At 33.7% G+C, this 24611-nt stretch overlaps 4 protein-coding genes and 1 non-coding gene across 5 annotated transcripts; 2 read left to right on the top strand and 3 right to left on the bottom strand.

Moving 5' to 3' along the window:
* Window positions 1–4166: 4166 nt before the first annotated feature.
* LOC137820552 (putative pentatricopeptide repeat-containing protein At3g23330) lies at window positions 4167–6340 on the bottom strand. Its single transcript, XM_090295968.1, is given in 5 exon segments — window positions 4167–4755; window positions 4758–5531; window positions 5534–5841; window positions 5844–6060; window positions 6241–6340. Coding segments are annotated over 4 exon segments (1410 nt in total). The 5' UTR covers window positions 5950–6060; window positions 6241–6340; the 3' UTR covers window positions 4167–4533.
* Window positions 6341–7348: 1008 nt separating this feature from the next.
* On the top strand, window positions 7349–11560 carry LOC150025105 (uncharacterized). Its single transcript, XM_090295078.1, has one exon. The coding sequence runs from the start codon at window positions 7349–7351 to the stop codon at window positions 11558–11560; it is 4212 nt and encodes a 1403-aa protein (XP_090151204.1).
* Window positions 11561–17501: 5941 nt separating this feature from the next.
* Window positions 17502–18064, bottom strand: LOC137820821 (auxin-responsive protein SAUR23). The gene has a single exon (XM_068625085.2). The coding sequence runs from the start codon at window positions 17990–17992 to the stop codon at window positions 17687–17689; it is 306 nt and encodes a 101-aa protein (XP_068481186.1). The 5' UTR covers window positions 17993–18064; the 3' UTR covers window positions 17502–17686.
* Window positions 18065–19953: 1889 nt separating this feature from the next.
* Window positions 19954–20500, bottom strand: LOC137820824 (auxin-responsive protein SAUR23). Its single transcript, XM_068625088.2, has one exon. It carries the CDS (start codon window positions 20424–20426, stop codon window positions 20130–20132), a length of 297 nt encoding a protein of 98 aa, XP_068481189.1. The 5' UTR covers window positions 20427–20500; the 3' UTR covers window positions 19954–20129.
* A 2908-nt stretch (window positions 20501–23408) lies between these two features.
* On the top strand, window positions 23409–23492 carry TRNAL-CAA (transfer RNA leucine (anticodon CAA)). Its single transcript has one exon. It is a non-coding gene; the product is annotated as a tRNA-Leu (tRNA).
* Window positions 23493–24611: the final 1119 nt, after the last annotated feature.

The following is a 24611-nucleotide window of genomic DNA, read 5'->3' as shown; positions in this document are numbered from 1 at the left end:
GCTCTAATGGGAAACCAGTTTAGTGGATGTACCTTCCTTGCAGAGACTTCATGTTCTGTGAATGAGATTAATTGGAGAAAAATGGGAAATATTGAAAGCTCATAAATTTTAACCAAAATATGTGGTAAGCAGAGTAATTCAGCATAAGGGATATTCTTTTAAGTTGATAGGGACTTCACCTTTCATTTGGCACATGAAAGCCATGTTACTCTTGCCCCTAAAATTCTCTTGTCAAACACAACATAGTGAGGTAAATTACAGGGTCTCGTGGTATGATTACAATCCTTTTAATAACTTTACTATTCGTTTCTGCACCCCGAGTTTTTATATACAAACATGTCAATTTGTACAAAGTAAAAAAGTTAGAATTTTCAACTACTAAATTAAGAAGATTAAACCATTAAGATACTATTTCGAAAGACTATGATTATAAACTCGTAAATCATAAGTAAAATGCCAATTTCTCTTCTACAAAATCAATTATTTCTTACGGATTTTTCTGCAAGAAATAAGATGTGAATTTTTCTAAAAAAATAATCCGCGAGAATTTGCTATATATGGTAGCACAAAGAAACAAACACAAATAATTAGCATAGAATGGACACGAGAGAAGAACAATATTTAGATCAAAATACTTCATCTTCAATCTTTGCTCTTCCAATTATGCATACACAGAGACAATGATACATGATATGTTCATCTTCAGATTTAAATTTTAATTCTTTGATATTCTTCGTGCTTTGTCTTACATTTCTCACGACTTTTTTTTTTTATATAGAATTTGTGTCTTTCTTTTAGTTAATTTCGTGTTTATCTCCATTTTCATAAAAGGAATGGAGTTTTGATCTTCATTTTCTTATGTTATATTTTCTCTTTCTCCCTTTTCATGTGTTTCTTATATTTTGTTATAAAATTCAGTAGACATCTCAACCAGTTGAACCTCTATGGATGAAGATTATTTAATGTCATTTCTACAAAATAAAGATTAACAAAAATAACTCAGAATTTCTAGAAAGATAAAACGTTTTAAAGATATTTAAGGACACACTAAGAATGTTAAAAATAAAAAAGTAAAGAAAAAAATTAAGATATTGACAAAATTTATCAGACAAAACAAAAACACAAAAAAGACTCCAGAAGGTAAAACTAATCTGTTCCGCCAAGATTTAAAAAAATTAAGAATTTGTGCTCTAAATTCTATTGGAAAAAATATTTTTAAAAACTTTTATTTTAAATCACTCTGTTTAATTTACTTTTCTTTCACAAACTTGGTTATTTTATGCCATTTTCCATTTTCCATTTTCCATTTCCCATTTGGTCTACTTGATGCTTATTTATCATTTGTACTTTTTTTTTAAAGTTCATTCTTATACTTAATGTTATGCAAAGGTCAACATGATCGCCGGTCGATGAAACGGTTACACTGTAGTCAGTGGTCGTCGAAGTAATGCAACGTGCATGGGTAACTCGTCGTTTGGCGAGGTGAATGTAGGTGGCCTCGGGTCTGGGTGTTTCAGAAAAGTTGAATGTTGCTGTGAGGTAACCTGTTGGTTATATTTTTGGGTATGGTTTTCTCACTTTAAGGTTGTTCTGCTCCAACCATAAAGGAGAGTTTCGTTTGTGGATGATATAGGAAGTCCACTTCTGATTACTGTATATGAGTTGGGATACCCTTAAAGTATCCCCTTTAATTTTATTTATTCATTGCTGATCAAAGAAAAAAAATAAAAATAAAAATAAAAAATTCTTATACTTAATGTAAGAATTCACAACACTTGAATATAATATTAGTAAATTTAAAATCAATCCCAATAACAGCATGTTAGTAAATTTCAAATCAATCTCAATAGCAATCAAACTTTAGAAAGCTTCATAAACTTCTCTAATGAGAGAAAAGTTAATATCTTTCTACATTGTTCAAACACTAAAAAAAGAAAAATAATAAATAAAGATAATGACTCAAAAAGAAATATGCACTCAAACTAGATCAAGAAAATCCAAAATAGCCACAGGAACATGTATTGATCAATGAACTACCATATAAAACTAGATCATACTCATATTAGGAAAACATTACAAAGATTTAACGACGAATTTAACTATATATTTCGTTCTAGTAAAGAAGGAGATTAAAGAAACAATATAGATATATTTATTTATTTATCAATAATAAAAAATAAATAAAAAGTATTTAAAGATACTCCAATTCTTATAGAAATATTACCTATCCTTAAAAAAAAACATGTTCCAAAACAGATCCACATGAATAAATATCCAAAAAAAACAACTGACACTACCTTAAAAACCGTGCAAAAACCAACCATAAAATCAGCAAAAACTGTAAAAGAAAACACAACATATATTACATCCCATAAAATTGGGTTTGAAAGACCAAAAAAAAAAACATTTGAAAATAACATTTACTTGAAATAACGGAGCTCCTACGAGAAGTTAAAGTCAAAGCAATAATATTATTTAACAAAATTTCCCCTTCGACTTATTAGTTTGTTATAAAAGAAATTATTGTTATTATTATCTTTTACATTCTTTTATTTTTCTTTTGTTATTTGTAATTGAGTTACATGCTTTTACTATCCATACTTATTGGTTAGTATATTATATATATATATATATATATATATATATGTTTAGGGATTTGAGATAATTATATTTGGTACTTGTTAAAATACTATTATTTTTTAATTTCATAATACATTTGGTACAGATTGGATTGAAGAAGAGAGTAAGAGAGTTTGGATAAAAGAAAGATATGTTCTAAGTAGGTTGTGTGATCGAGAATATGAATTATTTTATAAAGTACAAATTGATATGGTAGAACAACATAGGTACCACATAAACCAACATCCATGGGGAACCATCAGATAAAAACAGCATGCCTTCAGAAAATGGAAATTCAGATTAATATATATATATTCTTCTCACCACAAAAATAATACATCTCAAACATACTTACATATGGGGGGACAACCACCATTGGAGGAGGAAAATAAATTAGATTACAGTACGTGAATTAATTGTAATTTGATATTATTATCTTTTATGACAAATTTTAAGAATTTAATAATATTATTTAAATATTGATCACTTTTTAATTAGTCATTTTTGTGATACTTTTTTTTTCTGATAAATTATTCTGGTTTTTTATGATTTTTATATTTCTATTTATTATTGTACAACATATAAGTTGAAAAATTTATCCTGAAATGTTTTATGAAAGTTTTGCAATAATCATGATGAGTTTTATATAAAGCAAAAGTGAGAATATATAAAAACTAAATTGTTCTTTGATTTTTTTTAAAAATTTAACTAAATCCTCAGAACATTGTTCAAATCACATACATTTTATTTAAACATATTTTTTTATCATGCTAAAATATTTATGAAGTTATGAATTATTTTTTTTAAGATAATTTATCAAATGGTGATGGCGTATATATAACTTTTGAACTCTTGATTCATAGGATGAAATGGTGAAACCTTTCAGCTCCAGGCCCAATCCTTTTTTTCCTTCTCTTTTGTTTTTTTTATTCTTTTCGTGTTTTGTTTTTGCTTTTCAAAAATAAAAACAAACTTGTATTTTTTTTTTCTCTTTTTAGTTCTCACTTCGTTTATCTCTTTATTCTAACTCCAATTCTTATATGTTTTATGCCTAGATCTCACTATATTAGAGATAATATAGGACAGCTATTCATTTAGAATTTAAATAAGAGTGGATTCATTTTTATTTTGTAATTTCTTTTGTTTTTTCAATTTACTTGATATATGATTATTTCTTAAGCTTCTTTAATTTTAGTAGATGAGAACTTTGATTCTCTAAGCTAGTTTATAAAATTCCTTTTAAATTGGATTTTGATTTTTATTGGTGTTATAGACTTAAAGGTGACTAGACTGTGAGATTGAATTTGAACTATTAAGTGTTACACCAAAATTGTGCTTGACATGCACAAACCTAGAAATATTAATTATCATATGAAATTTTTGTTTTTATACAAGTTTACCTTTTAGACATTAGAATACATAAACCCAATTACTTCATCCACATTTACATATGCATATTAATAATTATACATCTAAGAGTATTTTTTTTAAATCAATATTATCCAAACAAAATTTATAATTAAAAACACTTCTTTCCCAAATATTGTAAAAAATAAATTAATTTATTTATATACACTTGAACTAAAATCCATTATGTTAGATCAAGTTCATGTAAAATCAATTTTACACAGTCTCTTATTCTTTCTAAACTTCCCTGCTGGGACAATACTTTCATGTTGTGACTTGTTATGATGAGCATCTTCAGAATTTGCAGTAGGAACTCGTCATCAAAATAGATAATTTTTTCCCACTAATTTGGTGTAATAGAACTTCACCAATGCAGTCCAGATCCAACCAAATCACAACCATTGATTGTTTATTGCACAGTACTTAAGCGAAAGAGAATATCATCAATGATCTATATCTGAATCCTGTGATTTCCTTCTGGTTGTTAACTAGAGAGGATCCATTCAACTAGTCAGTCACCTGAACCCAACTGCATCCAACATCTTTTCTTAGCCCTCTTGTTTTGATCAATGCTCTCAAGTCTCCAATTTCCTCCCACATGCCAAACCGAGCATACAGATTTGACAGCATAATGCATATCCCAACATTTTGAGGATTCAACTCGAGAGCCCTCTGAGCTGCTAATTTTCCAATGTCTAAATCCCCTCGATGCACACAAGCACTGAGTAGAGAGCTCCCCACATTGAAATAGTACAGCTTCCCATTCCCTTATAGAGTGCCTCATTCAGAAATTCCCACGCCCGCTGCGATTCACCAGCTCTACAAAGTAAATCAACCAGGCAGATGTAATGTTCTGGACCATGATCTATCTTGAACTCATTAGCCATTGATTCAAAATACTTGACACCAGCACGAACTTGGCCAGTGCGACCACAAGCAGATATCACTGTCAAGAATGTTATTCCATCCGGCCGGATTCCTTCCATCCACATCTCATCATACGAATCAACCGCTTCCTTGTAATGGTCGTTCCTACCGTACACACCAAGCATTGAAGTCCATAACACAATGTCCCTGTTTCTTCCTTCTTTCCTAATCTCCATCCCGACCAACTCGAACCCGTGCCAAGTCTTCTTCGCTAATCCACACTTACCATACATCTCAATCAACGCGCTCTGAAGAAACACATCACTCTCTAAATCAGGTATCGGACGGAGCAAGTAACCATGCACTTGCCTACCCATTTCAACAGCAGACAATCCAGTGCATGCACGCAAAGCTGCTGATAGAGTAAAATGATCATTCTTCAATTTCAACACATTCATCTTCCTAACAAGTTCAAGTTCTCGAGCCCAAAGCCCAGCTTCGGCATAACCTGACAAAAGTGCATACGCACACACAGTGTTCTTGTCAGGAATTTCATCGAACATAAGGGCTGCATCTTGTACATTCGACAATTTGGAGTAGAAATCGATGAGAGCACTACCCACAAACACACTATAGAAGACCAACCTGATTTTACCCCCTGGGAGTGTATCTGCTTTCCAAAATTAAGTTCTTTGGCTTTGGACGAGGCGGTCAACGTGCTACACAAAGCGTAGGTATCTTAGGGGACACCGTTGGTGTGCATGAAGGAGAAGGAGGCGAGAGCGAGAAAGGGGAAACCTTTGCGACAGAAATCAGATATTATGGCGTTGAAGTGTAATGGGTTGGTGGAGTTCATTCATTTGAACAAGTTTTCGAGTATGCTAAGGTTGGTGTTAGGGAGGCATGCTGCGTATGTGGCAATGAGTTGGGTGTGGAGATGATGGAAGAGAAGATCATGCCTGTTCTGTGTAGCTGAGCGTGGAGTTTCTTAATGGCTGAATCATCGACACTTACACGAGATTGGTGCAAGAGCTCAAATATGTTGGACTTAGACATGTAATAAGAAAATGAAAATGGAATCAAACAGAGTCGTTCTTGATAATGTTGATGCTAGCCACATACACAAGACTCAGGGTGCATAAATGCCATTGCTCAATCATCCTTTCCCTGAAATTGAAAATCATTGTTCATTATTCCTTTGAGAGCAAGAGAGAATCCGTGAAAAGGAAATCAAGAGAGAAAATAGGACAAAAAAAAACTAAAAAAGATGGAGAAACTAGATATCATGCACAAATTATTACAAAATTCAGGACTAACTAGTTAAATGTTGAATTATAGAACACATACATAATAAAAATCTATAAATTCTAAAGTGGGATTCCAGATATTTTTAACACGTTAGTAGGGTGCAACAAGCATCACTCCTCCTTCGTCCCGAGAGACCTCATCCTTTAAAAAAGGTAAAAATAATTACAAAATCATTATATGACACACATGTAAATAGACATGATATTTTCATTATAAGTAACCCATAATTTAATTTACTAAAACCTTTTTATGGCATGAAGCAAGAATTCAACAAAAACATCTTTACATAATAAATTTGGAAAATATCCTAAATTTACTAACCGGAGAAAAAAGTCATCTTAATCTTTCAAACAAAGAAATTTGATTAAAATTATGTAACGTATCTTAAAAATCTCACCCAGTGATATTATGAAATTGAATTTAAGCTTAATGTACATTTTATAAGACTATATCAAATCAACTTTTTTTTAATGATCAGTGATATTTGGCTTCCGTAATAATAATTGTACTGGTAGGCTAAAACCAAGAGGTTTAGACCGAGAACAACATTGAGTAAACGAAGGAAAAAGGTTGAAACCGAGAGGTTTAAACCGAGAATGAAAAAGATATATGTTAAAGAATAAAATAAAATATAAATATTACTATAAAAATGAAACCCAATTAAGTTTAAAACCCACAGGAGGAGTGTGTAAATAATAAAAAGGTGTAAAGAGAAAGTCCAACAGAAAAGGAGAAAAGCCCATTAAGGAAACCCTATAAATAGAAGTTCAGAGTAAGAAAAAAGGTAAGAGCGATTTTATCTGATGAACGTTAAACCTTTTCTGACTTTGGCATCGGAGCGACTTGCAGGTACCCCCACCTGTTGTGAGGAGAAGCCGAGAGCACCAACCGAGAGGAGAAGTCGAGAGTACCAGCCGAGAGGAGAAGCCGAGAGCACCCGCCGAGAGGAGAAGCCGAGAGCACCAACCGAGAGGAGAAGCCAAGAGTTTCCATCAAGGAGAGAAGTACCCGGCCCAAGATAGTATTCAGCCCAAGATTGAAGGATTAGTCTTGATTAACCCATTTCAAGTGTTCTTGGTCCTTGTTGTAAGAACATTTTGGCGTCCACCGTGGGACCGAGGGTCAATTGAGAAGGGTTAAAGACAAGATGAGTCAAGGAGGAGAACAAGGTGGAGATCGGGAAGACAATGTTAACATGCCAATGGCAATGTTGGTCCAATTACAAAAAGAATTCGAGATGTTAAAAAAGAATAATGAAGAAGAATTGAGTATGTTAAGAGCCGAAAACGCACACATGAGGAGAAAGTTACAAGAGGAAACGGTTTTGAATTCATCTTTCGAAACTGTCCAACCGGGGATACAAGTGAACGAGAGGATATATAATGAAAATTCTCAAACCAGAAGAAGATGGCTTGAAAACTCTGGGGTTTGTGCAGGAACATCTTCCAGAAAACATCCGTTTTATGATGTTATAGTCGATACTCCGTTGCCTGACAATTGGAAGAACTTAACCATTGACAAATATGATGGAAGTACGGATCCTGATGAGCATATTGCAATATATACTACTCAAATCAGCTTGTATACATGGAATGATGCTATTATGTGCAGAGTATTTCCTACAACTCTGAAAGGGGCAGCATTGAGCTGGTTTACACGCCTCCCACCTTTGAGTATAGATTGTTTTGATACGTTGATAGAAAAGTTCGGTGCTCAATTTGCAACTAGTCGTCCCCATCATTTAACGTCAATCGCCTTAGTGAACATAAGACAAGAGAAAGGAGAGTCTTTAAGAATGTTCATGGAACGTTTTGGAAAGGTTGCTTTGGGGATCCGAAATCTTAGTCCAGAGGTCACCATGCATCATATGATAACGACATTAAAACCGGGACCATTTGCCGATAGTCTTTGCAAGAAACCTACGATCAATCTGGATGAACTAAGGCAACGGGCATCAAAATTTATGCAAATGGAAGAATTAAGGGAGTTTCGAAACCAAGTAAGGGTTGATGGAGGCGAGAAGAGGGTGACAGAAAGAGAACACCCGCCTGTTGCAAGAAGAGCCCGAGAAGAATTCAGAGCTCGAAAGTTCCAGCAATACACACCTCTAAATACGAACAGAGCAAGAATTTTACAGGAAGCCATGGCAGCCGAAATAATACCATCACCAAGAAAAGCAAGAACACCAGAAAGGGCAGACCGCACCAAACATTGTGAATATCATAAAAATCATGGTCATCATACAGAAGAATGTATTGGGTTGAAAGATAAAATAGAAGAGTTGATTCATGCCGGACAGTTAAAACGTTTTGTTCAAAGGGGAAATCCAAGAGTATGGTTGAGTCCAGAGAGAGATACGAGGGGGCGAGAGCTGGGTGAAAGAAGGGTTGAAAGGTTGGAAAGGAGAGAAAAACAAGTGGAAAAAAGAGACGAAAGAAGGGTTGGAAGGCCAGACGAAAGAAGAGATAGAATCTATCAAAACACTCAATCAGTAAGACGAAGCAGAGAGCGAAGTTTGGGAAGACCGGTTAGGGGGTTTATAAATACGATCTCAGGAGGTTTTTCTGGGAAGGAATCCTCATCTGCACGAAAGCAACATTGGAGAAATATCAGGTCTGTTAATCATGTTTTCAAAAGAAGAACTTTACCACCAATGCTTTTCACAGACGAAGACTTCCAAGAAATTGATCCAGATCATGATGATCCTATGGTAATCACGGTTGAAATAGCCGAATATGCTGTCATGAAGACCCTGGTTGATCAAGGGAGTTCGGTCGATATCTTGTTCTGGGATACGTTCAAAAGGTTACATTTGAGAGAAGAAGACATAGTGCCTTTCCGAGAGCAAATCATTGGCTTTTCAGGCGAAAGAGTTAACACAAAGGGATATGTTGATTTGGTGACAACATTTGGAAGAGGTAGCAAAGTTAGAAAAATTAAAATCCGATATCTGGTGGTGGATGCATCCACCTCATACAATGTGTTGCTAGGACGATCTTCCTTAAATAAGTTAGGAGCAATCGTGTCAACACCATATTTGGCCATGAAATTCCCAACAGAAAAAGGAGAGATAGCTACAGTTTATGTCAATCAAAGAGATGCTCGAGAATGTTATGCAGTAGGTTTAAAAATGAATTTGAAGGTGGATAAAGAGGTTGAAAAAATAGTAGCCATGGTGGACTTGGATCCCAGATTGAATGAGGAAAGGCTGGAACCGAAAGAAGAAACGACAGCAGTACTGTTAGGCCAAGACGACAGACAATGCACTTATGTAAGTGGAAGTATGCCTGATGAATTGCTTAGCAAACTTATCACACTGTTGCGTAGCAATAAGGATTTATTTGCCTGGTGGCCGTCTGATATCCCTGGAATTGATCCAGAGGTAATGTGTCACAAATTATCTGTTTGCCGGGAAGCAAAGCCAGTATCTCAAAAACGAAGAAAGTTAGGAGAAGAACGACGACAGGCAGCAATTGAAGAAACTCAAAAGTTAATACAAGCTGGTTTTATCCGAGAAGCTAAGTATACCACGTGGTTGTCTAATGTGGTACTCGTCAAAAAACCAAGTGGACAATGGAGAATGTGTACAGATTACACCGATTTGAACAAAGCTTGTCCGAAAGACACATATCCATTGCCTAACATAGACCGACTAGTTGATGGGGCATCTGGCCAAGAGATGATGAGTTTCCTTGATGCTTATTCGGGGTATAATCAAATACAGATGTATGCACCTGATATCCCGAAAACAGCTTTCACCACTGATGTTGCAAATTATTGTTATAAAGTCATGCCTTTCGGCTTGAAGAATGCTGGGGCAACATACCAAAGATTGATGGACAAAGTGTTTAAAGAACAGATTGGAAAGAACCTAGAAGTGTATGTTGATGACATGGTTGTTAAATCAAATGAGATACAGAAACACCTGGAAGACCTTGAAGAAGTGTTTGCTCAAATAAGGAAATACAATATTCGACTTAATCCAGAAAAATGCGTTTTCGGCGTCAGAGGAGGAAAATTTTTGGGATTTATGTTGACAAACAGAGGAATTGAAGCTAATCCTGACAAATGTGAGGCAATCATGCAGATGGGAAGACCAAAAAACCTAAAAGAAGTGCAAAGGCTAGTAGGGAAGTTGAATTCACTATCAAGATTTCTGCCAATATTGGCTGAGAAAACTAAACCGATTATAAACTTGTTGAAAAAATCTGAAAATTTTGTGTGGAGTGAACAATGTGAGCAAGCTTTATCTCAAATAAAGAGCATGGTGGCTGAACCTCCAATTTTAGTAAAACCTATACCCAATCAACCCATCATAGTCTACTTAGCTACTTCAAATGAAGCAATAGGAGCCGCTTTAATCCAAGAAAACCCAGAGCAGAAACCGATATATTTTGTGAGTAGAACCCTACAAAATGCCGAAACTAGATATCCCAAAGTTGAGAGAGTTGCCCTAACATTAGTGTATGCTGCAAGACGCCTTCGACCATACTTTCAGAATCATCAGGTAATAGTGAGAACAGATTTTCCAATATCTAAAATTTTAAAAAAAACAGAGCTTGCAGGTCGAATGGTGACATGGTCAATGGAGCTTTCGGAATATGGAATCAAATACGAACCAAGAGGACCAATCAAAGCCCAATCTCTTGCAGATTTTATCATTCAGATGCCAACATCAACACAACAGGACCAGTGGACTTTGTATGTAGATGGCGCGTCAAGCAAAAGAGGAAGCGGAGCAGGAATAGTACTTGAAGGACCCGATAACTTCCAAGTCGAAATGGCGCTCAAATTCGAGTTCAAAACATCCAACAATCAGGCCGAATATGAAGCTCTTGTTGCAGGATTGTTATTAGCCAGAGACATGGGAGTGGAAAATGTCCTTTGCAAAACGGATTCACAGCTGTCGGTGGGACAAGTGCACGGGGAGTATCAGGTAAAAGACCCTTTGTTAATGAAATATTATCATAAAGTCTTAAATATTATGCAATGTTTTAACAAGGCCGAGATGAAATACATTCCAAGAGAATTAAATATGAAAGCAGATTCATTGTCTAAGTTAGCAAGCCAACAAAGACAAGTGCAACACAATTCCATCATACAACAAACCCTCAGTCATCCGACAGTTAGTCTCGACGAATGCTTCAATATTGTAACAGCCAAAGATGACTGGATAAACACATACATCGAAATCATAAAGACCCAGGAGCAAGGTGTTCAGCCGGATGTCAAAATAGCAAAGAAAGTCGCTAATTTCATTCTAATCGGTGATGAGCTATATAAAAGAGGATACTCTATGCCCTTGTTAAAATGTTTGACCAAAGAACAAGCAGAATATGTGGTCAAAGAACTTCATTAAGGAATTTGTGGACTGCATTGTGGAGCTCGAACAATGGCAACAAAGGTTTGTAGAGCTGGTTATTATTGGCCAACAATCCGAGAGGACTGTGAAGTTTATGTCAAAACATGTAGAAAATGCCAAGAGTTTGGGAGCTTAAATCATATCCCAGCGCAGGAGTTGCAAGAAATCATATCTCCATGGCCATTTGCAAAATGGGGAATTGATATACTTGGCCCATTCCCACTTGGACGAGGCCAAACAAAATTCATGATAGTAGCTGTAGACTACTTTACAAAATGGATAGAAGCAGAAGCATTGACAAAGATAACGGCACAGCAAGTCCAAACGTTTATATGGAAAAATATAATATGTCAATTCGGAATCCCACATACTATTGTAAGTGACAATGGCCGACAATTCATTGACAAAAAACTTATGGAATTTTATGCAGATTTGGGAATCAAGCCCACAACCACTTCGGTCGAACATCCACAAACGAATGGACAAGCTGAAGCCGCAAACAAGGTTATTCTTGGACAATTAAAAAAGAGGTTGGGGACTGCTAAAGGATTATGGGCAGAGAAATTACCGGAGATTTTATGGGCATATCGTTGCACACCGCAAACATCAACTGGAGAAACGCCGTTCAATCTCACTTACGGAACAGACGCAATGTTACCAGTAGAAGTTAATGAACCCACATTAAGAAGACAAATGGAAGACTGGAATATCAACAATGAGTGTTTGAGAACCGATCTTGATCTTATTGAAGAACTTAGAGAAAAAGCAAAAATAAAAGAGACTGCAGTCAAACGAAGAGCAATGAAGAGATTTAATGCAAAAGTCAGATTTAGGGCTTTTAAAGAAGGGGATCTGGTGTGGAGAATGCGAACTAATGCTCGAAAGGATCCACGACATGGAAAATTGGCATCCAATTGGGAAGGACCTTTTAGAGTGCTAGAAAACTTACAAAATGGAGCTTATAGGTTAGAAACTTTGGAAGAGAAAATGATACCGAGAACCTGGAATGCAAGTCATCTAAAATTTTATTTTAGTTAGAATAGATGTAAATTACTTATCATATAATGAAGAGGAATTCTCAAGAAACAATCCGTTTTGTTATCTTCCATTATGTACATATACATTCTTCGTCTCTCGGCCTTGGATGCTTTCACTTCAGGTGAAATCCCACCCGAGAATAGATTTACATAAACTCTCGGCTTTGGATGCTTTCACTTCAGGTGAAATCCCACCCGAGAATAGATTTACATAGTTTTCTTGGGTTTGGATGCTTTCATTCCAGGTGAAATCCCACCCGAGAATCGATTTACATAACTTTTTCGGGCTTGGATGCTTTCATTTCAGGTGAAATCCCTCCCGAACAAACATAAATATAATTCTCATTCTTGAAAATCTTCAAATCACATGAAAACCGAAAGATCAGAATTAGCTTTCGTTTTTTGAAAATCCCTGCTATCAGAATCTTCCTTTAAAATTTGTCAATCTTAAACATTTTATCTCAAACGAAAACCGAAAGATCAGAGCTAAAACACAATTCCAAAAACCGAAAGTCACTCGTACAACTTACATTACTAAACCGACAGTTGCATATTCCAGTCAATAATATATCAATTATGAATCAACCTTAATAAATTAAAGGTTTTTGATTAATAATTTTATACTTCACAATTTTTTGACTAATAAAAAAAAACACCGAAAGGTCCAAGTCATAACAGTCAATATCTTCAAGCTCCAACAAAATGTCGTCTTTAAACTAATAATCATTAAAACCGAGAGGTAAACTCAAATAATTCTAACATTTCTAACGCTTTCAACAAAAGAACCGAAAACTAGCAAGCCTCAACGATTATAACAGAATTATCAGAACATAACAAAGGATAAAATTACGATGATAACCACAAAAGCTTAAACATTTATATTAACAAAAGTTCCCAAAAAAAGGAATTACATCACGAATGCAAATATCCAACAAGCTTAGCATTCCAAAACAATTATACTTCTCCACAAGTAACCGAGAAGTATCCGACAAACTAAACCTTAAAACCCTATACCTAATTTTCAATATTAATATCTTCAGCATCATTATCTGGAATCTCATTAGCAGGAACTAGCTCACCATTATAAAAGTCCTTCTTAACATCAAAATTACCTTCATCAATAGGAATTTTATAAAAGTATTTTGCTTGTTGAAGAGCCTTCTCAAAGCCAAGTTTGTGTTGTTCAAATATAAAACTTTCGGCTTCAAAAACATTGGTCTTTAGCTGATTAATCTCCTCATCCATAAGTTTGATGGTGTTCTTGTCAGATTCATTAGCAGAAGATAGCGCCGATACCTTCTCGGTCAAAAGTTGTTTCTCCTTGCACAATTGAGCATTCTCCGTAATACATTTCAGGTTTTCATTCTTCAAATCAGAAATTTCTTTTCCAAGACCTTCATTTTCGATTTCTTGTTGTTCTTTCTGTTTTGCCACCTTCTCTAACTCTAATGATAAAGAGTTCATCCTATCCTTATACTCAGCAAGATCATTCTTCAGCTTCTCAAATTCGGACAACGACACGCAGTTTCCATTCTTCTCTTTCATCATTTTTCCAATCAAAAGATTTCTACTTGATAATTCAATAACAGAATCCGCTAATGAAGCAGCATCCATATTCTTCAGCATATTGTAAGTTGATTCACTAAAAGATGTTTGAACGAATTTTGCATATTTATTCGTAGCACTAAAAATCGTCTCGGGAAGAGGTTCACATGAAACATTTCCACTATGGTGATGGTGCCGAGAAGATGAATGTGACTTCTTGCTGCTCCTATCTCGTTTCTTTGATTTCTTCGAAGGACCAGCAACATCAACATTACTTGTCGGTTCCACCACGTCAACATTAGCAACTGGCTCCACGTTTTCTACTTCCACAACAGGATTTACCACATTCTCGCGTCGGGGAGTAACATCACCCACTTTGTTAAGCAGTTTCGAAAAGTAAGATCGAGCTTTCGGATTAGTACTTGCCATCAGAGCTGAAAATCAATAAAAAATTTAGCAAAGTTAAAAAACTTATCCTAAAAAGCAAGAAAATGCGGAATAACCACGTACCAGTAAGATCTTCTCGAGGATGTGATGAAGTATACAACTGAAGCAAAGCACGAGTGGGAACTTGATACAAAAAACGACTAAAAACTTCAATAACATGACGATCGGCCACACCCATCGAATGAAAGGATATTGAGTTAAACTTCACAGGATCTTTCGTCCAATACAGAGGAAATTTTGGAGAATTTCCATTAAAGAAATATTCTCTTCCTATTGGCTCTATTAGAATTTTGAAAAAACTTCCTTTAAAATCCTTATACGACGACGTAAAAGGCTTAAGAAAACACACATTGGACTTGCTAATAAGGGATAGCCACCCTGGCCGTTTACCAGGCCGAGAACTATAATAGTATAGAAACGCAGAAGGACTAGGAGAAAGTGACAATAATTTACACAAAATACTGAATGCTTGCATCGCAGCCCAACCATTAGGATGAAGCTGAGTAGGAGCAACATTAAGAAAATTAAGAACGCCCATTTGAAAATTGTTCAAAGGCAATCGAATATGAAGATCTCTGAAAAAGCAAGCATAAAAATAAAAAAATTCATAGCTATCACCTTCTCGGCCATGACACACATTATCAACATCACCAACACGCCGAAATGAAATGATATCATTTTCAATATCAGAATAATAAATTTGAGAACGGGAAAGAAAACTCCGAAGTTCGTTAGCAGAACGATACTTCGAGAAATACTCTCGGACTTTAGGATTGACCCATTGATAACCAGGACGAAGGTTTTTCTGGGGTACGATAAATTCAAATTCTTGAGGAACATCAACAGTAGGAGCTCCACTTGAATCATTCATACAAGATGGAGTAGCAGAAGAAGATTTTGACTCAGGAGGAACTTCTTCTCGAACCACTCAGCCAGTTGATTCACCACCCGCGCTTGAAAATTCATCAGTAGCAGAAGAACTTGAAAGAGACATTACCTTCGCAAGAATTGAACGAAGATTGACAATATGCTTCCTTCTAAACAGCAGCAAAGCTCACACAATCATAAAAAACCCAATGGCAAACCTATTTATAGCCCAAACAAAACCCTAGAATTTCAAACGATATAAACAATGTGGCACCATTCAAAAATATGTCATCTAACGGTCAAAATAGCAAGTTCCTGTCAAGTCATGAAAACTGGGCAAAATAAAGCGCAGAAATCAAAACGTTCCATATCAAATCAAATCAAACGTCAAACATTATTATATTATATTAAGACACAAATATTTCTTTAAACTTAAAATAAAAATATTTTTGTCTCGGGGGCTAGTGTACTGGTAGGCTAAAACCGAGAGGTTTAGGCCGAGAACAACATTGAGTAAACGAGGGAAAAAGGTTGAAACCGAGATGTTTAAACCGAGAATGAAAAAGATATATGTTAAAGAATAAAATAAAATATAAATATTACTATAAAAATGAAACCCAATTAAGTTTAAAACCCACAGGAGGAGTGTGTAAATAATAAAAAGGTGTAAAGAGAAAGTCCAACAGAAAAGGAGAAAAGCCCATTAAGGAAACCCTATAAATAGAAGTTCAGAGTAAAGCCGAGAGCACCAGCCGAGAGGAGAAGCCGAGAGTACCAGCCGAGAGGAGAAGCCGAGAGCACCCGCCGAGAGGAGAAGCCGAGAGCACCAGCCGAGAGGAGAAGCCAAGAGTTTCCATCAAGGAGAGAAGTACCCGGCCCAAGATAGTATTCAGCCCAAGATTGAAGGATTAGTCTTGATTAACCCATTTCAAGTGTTCTTGGTCCTTGTTGTAAGAACAATAATTATTACTTAGTACATGAAGAATGGAATGAATGTTATTCAAGATATTAAATTACATATATATATATATTATTTAATATTTTACTTTGTAGAACATTAAATTAATAAGAAGACTTTGCAAGAAGAAGTGTAATTCTCTATGCATTTCTGAGTACAACAACAACCCTTTTGATCTGTGTTCTTGGGGCTAACACAGGAAATTAAAATATTAAACAGGTAATTTGATTCGAAGAAATTTAAATCCGAGTTGTTATTATTTAATATATATTAGCTTTCTTAATCACTTTATTCAACCCCTAGTACTATACTTCAGTAGTGTTTTGGTTGAATGATTCAAGTAAAACGATTTATTAGATGTGAGTGTCTGATATGTATTCTGCTGGCTGTCTAGAACCAGAATATCATCCATCACACTTTTTTTGGGTACGTATTATTTTTGGTCATTATATAGGTTATCTAGATGGCAGAATTTTGTAATATTAATAAACTGTATACTGCTGGATGATACTTTATGTAGGATAGTAGAGGGGAGTCCATTTAGAAGCTTTATCTGTTATCTTTTCTCTTTAATCATGTATTTTTTGTTCTTTTTTATATGGAATGGGGTAACCCTTTTATCCTTTTTTCAATTTATTCTTTATTGTGCTGATGAAAAATATATATATTTGTGTTCATTAGCTACATCCACTTTTGATATATTTATAATAATTTGCAGGTGGTGATGTTATGATTGACACTAAACTGTACTATGCAAATTTAAGAAAATGAAAAGGATTGTAAATGGGAACAAAGTGGAGATGATTTTGTATCTGTGCAGGCAGGATTTATAAACTTGTAGTTCTTATTTAAAATAAAATTATATTTTTCACTTCACATCTCCTATAACTCAGCAAATAGCTTCTTCAATATTTTGTGAAGTGATGGATTAAAATAATCTAAATGATCCTATAGCTTATTTAACGCAAGACAATTCTATAAGCTGTACTTAAACCTACTTTCAGTTCCAAATCTGACCTAGATAAATTATGAGTAGTGAACTTCAAATTCACAGAAAGAACGAAAAGAAAGAAGGAAAGCAAAATGGAATATAGTAATGTTTTTCATCAGTTTATAATGTTATTTGCCTATGATACATTTGAAAGGTAACCTGAAAATCCAATTACACAGTAAACCTTTCTGCATGGGTGAACTTTTCTTGACGCCACGTTGAAAGGAAAAGAACAATGCAACAAAAAGTATCTTCAGATTTAGTTTGGCTGCATCATGTCATAGCCTATGTAAGCCAGAGGTGATGTTAAAAAAAATGTCTTGTGTGCATGGAATAGTAAGGCCACCCATTGGATGAGTGAATCCAAATTCTTCCTCGGCTATACTTAACAGTTGCTGAAATGAGGGTTGATTCAACAACGACACTGGTATCACAAATCTCTTCTTTTCACCCTCTCCTACATACACAGCAAAGTAGCCCTTAGGCACATCTACTGATGTTGCAGCTGCCTGATTTGCAAACAGATTCGATCGGCGAAGAATGTGTTTGGCACTCAACGCAGTTGGAAAACGAATAGCCATCATAGTAGTATTGTTTAGAGCTTGAAAGAGTGTGGTTATCACTTTTCAGAATTGAGTTGGTGGAAAATGCTTAGTACATGGTGTTTATTTATAGATGAAAGCATAAGGAGTAATCAGTGGAGAAAATTAGGCATGGTTTTTATTAGTGTGGGACATGCATTCAAAAGATCACGCGGCCTGTACTCAATATAATTGGCATGAAACGCGTTGATGACCCTCTCTTCTTATTTATTGCACAAACTGACCACTTCGCAGAAAGCACCTATACACTTGCCTCACCAAATTCATTTAACACACATACAATAGTTTATGGTTTTGAGAGGGACTAGAGAAAAAGATGATAGAATTCACTATTTAATTCTTTTATTTTGGTCGGAAAGTAATAACTCATGAATCTTCTGTTTTTTCATCTTAAAAGTTAAACTCATTGTTATAGTTATTTATTTTTCTCTCAAGTCTCTTTCTTTTTGTTTTACTAGGTATCAAGAAGACTCCAGTGTTCACAAATAATTGTTTAAACACGGGTGCGTCTACTGTTTGTTGACAAGATGATGTAAGTGCAATTCCCACCACTCTTCTGTACGTTTGAAATATAACTGGCTAGATTGGATCCACACACATTTCACCTCAAATAGACAAAATATCATCTGATTATTAGCTGTGCAATAGCATATACTGATTTGTACCAAGTCATAAACTCATAATGCAAGTTCACAGATTAGAGGGTAAACACCATTGATCTAATAATAATTAATGCGACTCTACTATTCTTGACTAAAGATAATTTGGTATAGTATCAACTTACCACTTTGTACGATGGAAATTTAATTGGCTAGATCCACATTTCTGCCATATCTGAATATTCCACTGAACTGTTCCAATTAGAATGCAAGTCCACGGATTGGAATTCCATGACCAATTATTTCCAAGTCAACTTTCGAAGGCTAACTAAATTCATATTAAATTCCAACTGCTTTTAGACTTTGATTTATTGGAGGCAATTGACTGCTGTATATGGCTTCAGAAAGACAATCCTTTGCTTCCTATATAACTCATGTCACTTTTATTCTTCCTTCTGCGAAACCCTAAGATACTACTTGTTCTGGTCAGATCACAGATGTCGATTAAAAGTATTCTAAACCACATGCAGAGAAACTTGGCATTATTACCGCAAATCCATTGATGCTTTGTCTATTTGGGCCAAATATAGTTACAACTTACAATATGCTCTTAATGGAATTTGGATAAAAGGATTATTAGAAGGCCACTAACATTAAGAATTCCGAGTATTCATTAATTGGTGTTACAGAAAATGTTACATGATATTAATTCGTTGAAATTGCTTAGTTAGGTTGTTAGAGATGGTTGTTAATTACCCCTCTAACAAGTACTGTGAACACATACAGCTCAATTTCCCTCTCATATCTTTTATAATATATCAATATAATGCGAATCTTTTATTCTCTGAACTCCAAGACGTGTTGCTTATCAACTTCTGCGATTCGTATCTCTTTTGGAAGTTATATGATAGAAAATATTTTGATCTTCCAACATTAATTTTTGTGCTGTCTGTGAGGAGAGGAAGCTTACTTCTTCGTTGATTTGTGTGGTGTGGATATCAGCTGTATTGTGATAGCTTAGTCAAGGTAGGTTCTTGCCTGTATTATTATTATTCTTATTATTATTGCACTAATAATTAAATTAAAAGCTATTTTTCTCATTTTAATTCATCAATTGACTAGTTTTAGTTGTCCACTCAATTATTGAGTGATTCCTGTACGATTCCTAAACTTCAAAACCATGTGCCTCAGTGCTTTTGTAGGATATTTTATAAGCTACACTTTAGCATCCTTAAGGATATCAAAGTTACTTAGATTAGTACCTAGATAATTATCTGAGCAGTGAAACACGCTTAGAGAACCAAAACAAAAGGGGGTAAAAAAAACTGTAAAAAACATGGAATATAGTCAAGTTTGTAATCCATAAATTTTGTACTATGTTCTTTGCCTGTGATACAATTAATTGCATATTTGAAACCTTTCAGCACGGGTAAACTTCTCTGACACCACATGTTGGAAGGCAAAAAAGGCAAAAAAACATGAAGCAAAAACTGTCTTAAAAAATTTAGTTGGCCTTCAAGTCAATGTAAGCCAGAGGTGATGTTAAGGAAAAATTCTTGTGAGCAGGGAATAATGAGGCCACCCATTGGATGACTGAAGCCAAATTCTTCCTCTGCTATACTTAGAAGTTCTTGAAAAGAAGGCTGGTTCAAATATGAAACTGGTATCACGAATCTCTTCTTTTCACCTTCTCCGACGTACACAGCAAAGTGGCCTTTAGGCACATCCAGTGATGTTGCAGCTGCATGATTTGGAAACAGACTAGATCTGCGAAGAATGTGTTTAGCACTCAAAACACTAGGCAAACGAATAGCCATGCGTAGTACTGGTTAGAAGTTGGAAGAGGTTAATATTGTGTTTGAGAACTGAGTTGTGTGGAGAAAGTGGGGGATATGGTGTGTATTTATAGATGAAAGCGATGAGTGGTTATGGTATTTTAATTAGTGCGGGACATGAGCATTGAAAAGAACGCGCAGTGTGTACTGAAACTTATTGGCCAAAACGTGTTAATGAACTTCATTGCTTATCTGACCAACTAATTAATTATTTCAACAAACATCATATAAATGCAAGTTTCTACCTCTTTGTACGGTGGAGACCCAATTGGTTACATTAGATCCACATTTCTCTTCAAATATCATCATCTTTTATAATTTTTTATTCATCTAATCTTAATGCAAGTCCCCTGGTTGAAATTCGTAAAAAGATAATGTGATACACTTTTTCTTGACGATGGTACGGTGAATTCTAATTGGTTAGATTTACATTATTTGGCCTCAGAAACCATCTGGGAGTATTTGCCGTGCAAAACATGTACTCACTCTATACTCATCTAATCTGAATGAAAGTCTACACTCATTGGAATTCCCTCATCATTTAATTCCTAGTCTACATCAAAACTCAACTACATTCAATCTATCTACACAAACACTGATACGGACACTGATACAACACGGATACGGATATAGAAATACTTAAAATTTCTAAAATGTAGGACACGGGCACACAAATCTATATATTATATAATTATGAATTATATAAATTGACAATAAAGATTTATGTACACAAGTATGTTTTAGATTATTTTTTGGAGCATAAAGATAGAAAGATGTTTTTAATTAGTGGTTCACAATGATTTGTTTCTTATTTTTATAATCATAATAATAATTTATATAATAAAATTTGAATTTTTAGAAAATTATGTATTTTTTTTAGATTGTGTTAGAACTTTATTAGAATTGTTAGAAATCTAACAAATACTTTTTGAATTGAACACTTCACAAATACCTGTCCAACAGGTGTCATACGAGTGTCGGTGTCCGATACGAGTGTCAAAGTCCGATACGAGTATCGAACACCGACAAACCGTTTAAGAGGAGTGTCTGAGTTTCATAGCATTCAACACAATTCACTGATTTATAGGGATTCATCATCAAACTCAATCCTTTTCTCCCTCTAATTCTTCCCCTTCTATCATTTTTCAAAAGATGCTATTAGATAATAATTAAAACTTCATTTACCTTTTGTAAACAACATATTCTTTTAAAAATATTATTTAATGCATTCCAAGAGTATTCTATTATAGTCATTACAAGAATGCCAGATCAAGAGTCGGTTAAAGGCATGCCAACGCTACAAAGTGATGTAAATAAAAAATAATAAAAATTTATATGCGAATGCTCTTTGGGGGAATAAAACAGATGTTAGTACTAAATTTGCTTTAAATAATTATATGTTAATATCTACACCAACACATAAGAGAAAAATAAAAATAAAAATAATTAAAATGTTTGAGTGAACTAAATTAAGTACAAAGAAAATAATATTTTACTTAGTTAACGATGACTTAACCTATGTTTTATGAATTAGATTTTTTCCTGGATTTGGCACGCTTAACAAGGTAATGTAAGAAATAAACAAAAATAATTGCTAAAAGCTTTCGAGGAAAAATTTAAGTTTATCCCATTTTTTTTGGGAGACCTTAGCCTCTTAATTCAAACTCCATTTCTTTCAATCGAAGTTTCATTATAAGGCAAAAAAAAAAAATCAATATTATTTATAGATTTTTAACCACGATTCTGAATCCGTAGATAAATTCAGTATTATCTACAAATATTATCTACGGACAACATTACCTACGGATATTACTTACAAATATGAATTCGTAGATAAATTCGGCATTACCTACCAACTATTATCTATGTATCTTATTACTTACCAATTTTGACCCACAAATCTCTCTTACCTACCAACTATTATCCACAAATCTCTATTACATACGAATTATTGTCCACGAACATCTATTACCCACAAATCTCTATTACTTACGAACTTTTACTCACGGGTATCTATTACCAATCAACTATTATCATAATAATTATATACGTAATATTAAAAATATTATTATAATATGAATAATTATAAAAAGTAACTAATATTCATAAATAATAATAATAATAACTAATAAGTATACATATTATTAATATTATAAAATTAATAATATTAATATAATAATAATATTATTAGTATTATATTAATAATAATAATATTAATATAATAATAATATTATTAGTATTATATTAATAATAATAATATTAATAATATTAATAACATTATTATAATAATTAATAATGTTATTAATTTGAATAGTAATAATATTAATGATATTAAATATATGAATAATATTAATAATTATTATATTATTAATTATATTAATATTGATAATCATACTAATAAGTATAATAATAATCATAACATGACATGATAACAAAATTTGATTGGTGTAATAGTTAAGACTTCTTTGGTCATTCTTTAAGGGACTTGGCTTCGAATTCCACTTGTTGTAGTTTAGTTCTAACATTAATGATAATCATCATAGCATATATAATAATTGTCAATAATAATCATAAAAATGGACATAAAATAATATTTGTAAATAATAATTGAAAAAAAAATTCAAATAATAATTGAAAATTTAAAAATAAAGTATGTTGAATTACTTATAAATTTACCCACAGACACATTACCTACGAACTGAAGTTGGTGGGTGTACTGGGTCGGTTCTTTTTATGTCTCTTTTCATAGGATTATGTAATTCAACATATTGATGATTTACCTTTTTTTTTTTGTGTGTATCTATATCCTACAGGGTTGACTCAATATTTTTTTTTACTTCTTTTTAAAATTTCTATCATTTCGTAAAACAAAATTTTTACAAATAAAAGACATAAGAGGTTGAATGTTATAAAAATAGAATTAATATAATATTGATCAAATTTGAAATAAAATAATATTAATAGGTCAGGATGGCCGAGTGGTCTAAGGCGTCAGACTCAAGTTCTGATCCTCTAACGAGGGCGTGGGTTCAAATCCCACTTCTGACAAAATATTAATTTTTAATTTGTATAAAGATTATTTTCATAAGTTGTGGTTACCTTTAAAAGGTTAGGATACAAATAAATCTCTCTTTGAATTTTATAAATATTTAGAAGACAATATGGATATGAGTATAGTGAGTTATTATTAAGGTTGAATTTATTATACATCTCTTATGTATATAATCACTCAAATAATTTTCATAATTAATGCGAAAGTCAACCCACTAGTCTACTCCAATCCTAATCCCTTGAATGAACTTAAGTGTTTTTTTTTATTAAGAATTACTTCCTTTAAGGGCTTAATAAGTAAACTTGCATTCATAATAGTAGTTTAGGAAAACTATAATGAGCCAAGTTTTATTTTTAGATACAATTTTCTTTAGGTGTTTTGATTTGGTTATAAATTCCAAAAGATATTTTTCAATATTCAATAAATCAAATATCAATTATGGTTGATCAATCAACAACAAACATTAAAATCGCCGGTATAGGTGCACAACATACTGAAATTCTAATGCGAAAGTCAACCCACTAGTCTACTCCAATCCTAATCCCTTAAATGAACTTAAGTGTTTTTTTTTTATTAAGAATCACTTCCTTTAAGGGCTTAATAAGTAAACTTGCATTCATAATAGTAGTTTAGGAAAACTATAATGAGCCAAGTTTTAGTTTTAGATACAATTTTCTTTAGGTGTTTTGATTTGGTTATAAATTCCAAAAGATATTTTTCAATATTCAATAAATCAAATATCAATTATGGTTGATCAATCAACAACAAACATTAAAATCGCAGGTATAGGTGCACAACATACTAAAATTCTAAGATACTCTGCGATTTTAAATTGTAATCAAATGGAAGTTCCTTTTAAATATTTAGGGGTTCCTGAGGGAGATAATCATAGGAAAAAAGTGTTTTGGAATGATATGATAGCAAAAATTAAAAGCAAGCTTTCTAGTTGGAAAGGAAATTTTTTATCTTTTGCCGGAAGAGTTACTTTGATAAATGTTGGAGATCCCACATCGACTAGAGATTAGAGCCTTTCATTTTATATAAGTGGGTGCAAACCTCAACCCTATGAGCCGATTTTATGGGGTTGAGTTAGGCTTAAAGTCCACTCTTTCGTA

Source organism: Phaseolus vulgaris, chromosome 9 (genome assembly GCF_051622355.1).
Source record: "Phaseolus vulgaris cultivar YP4 chromosome 9, ASM5162235v1, whole genome shotgun sequence".
Classification (NCBI taxonomy): domain Eukaryota; kingdom Viridiplantae; phylum Streptophyta; class Magnoliopsida; order Fabales; family Fabaceae; genus Phaseolus; species Phaseolus vulgaris.
Note: the sequence above shows the minus strand (reverse complement) of the source record. Positions and strands in the feature narration are given on the sequence as shown.

Bases quoted from the DNA above. Each gene is read 5' to 3' on its own strand.
- LOC150025105 (XM_090295078.1), top strand. From the start codon at position 7,349: ATGAGTCAAGGAGGAGAACAAGGTGGAGATCGGGAAGACAATGTTAAC.
- LOC137820821 (XM_068625085.2), bottom strand. From the start codon at position 17,992: ATGATGGCTATTCGTTTTCCAACTGCGTTGAGTGCCAAACACATTCTT.
- LOC137820824 (XM_068625088.2), bottom strand. From the start codon at position 20,426: ATGGCTATTCGTTTGCCTAGTGTTTTGAGTGCTAAACACATTCTTCGC.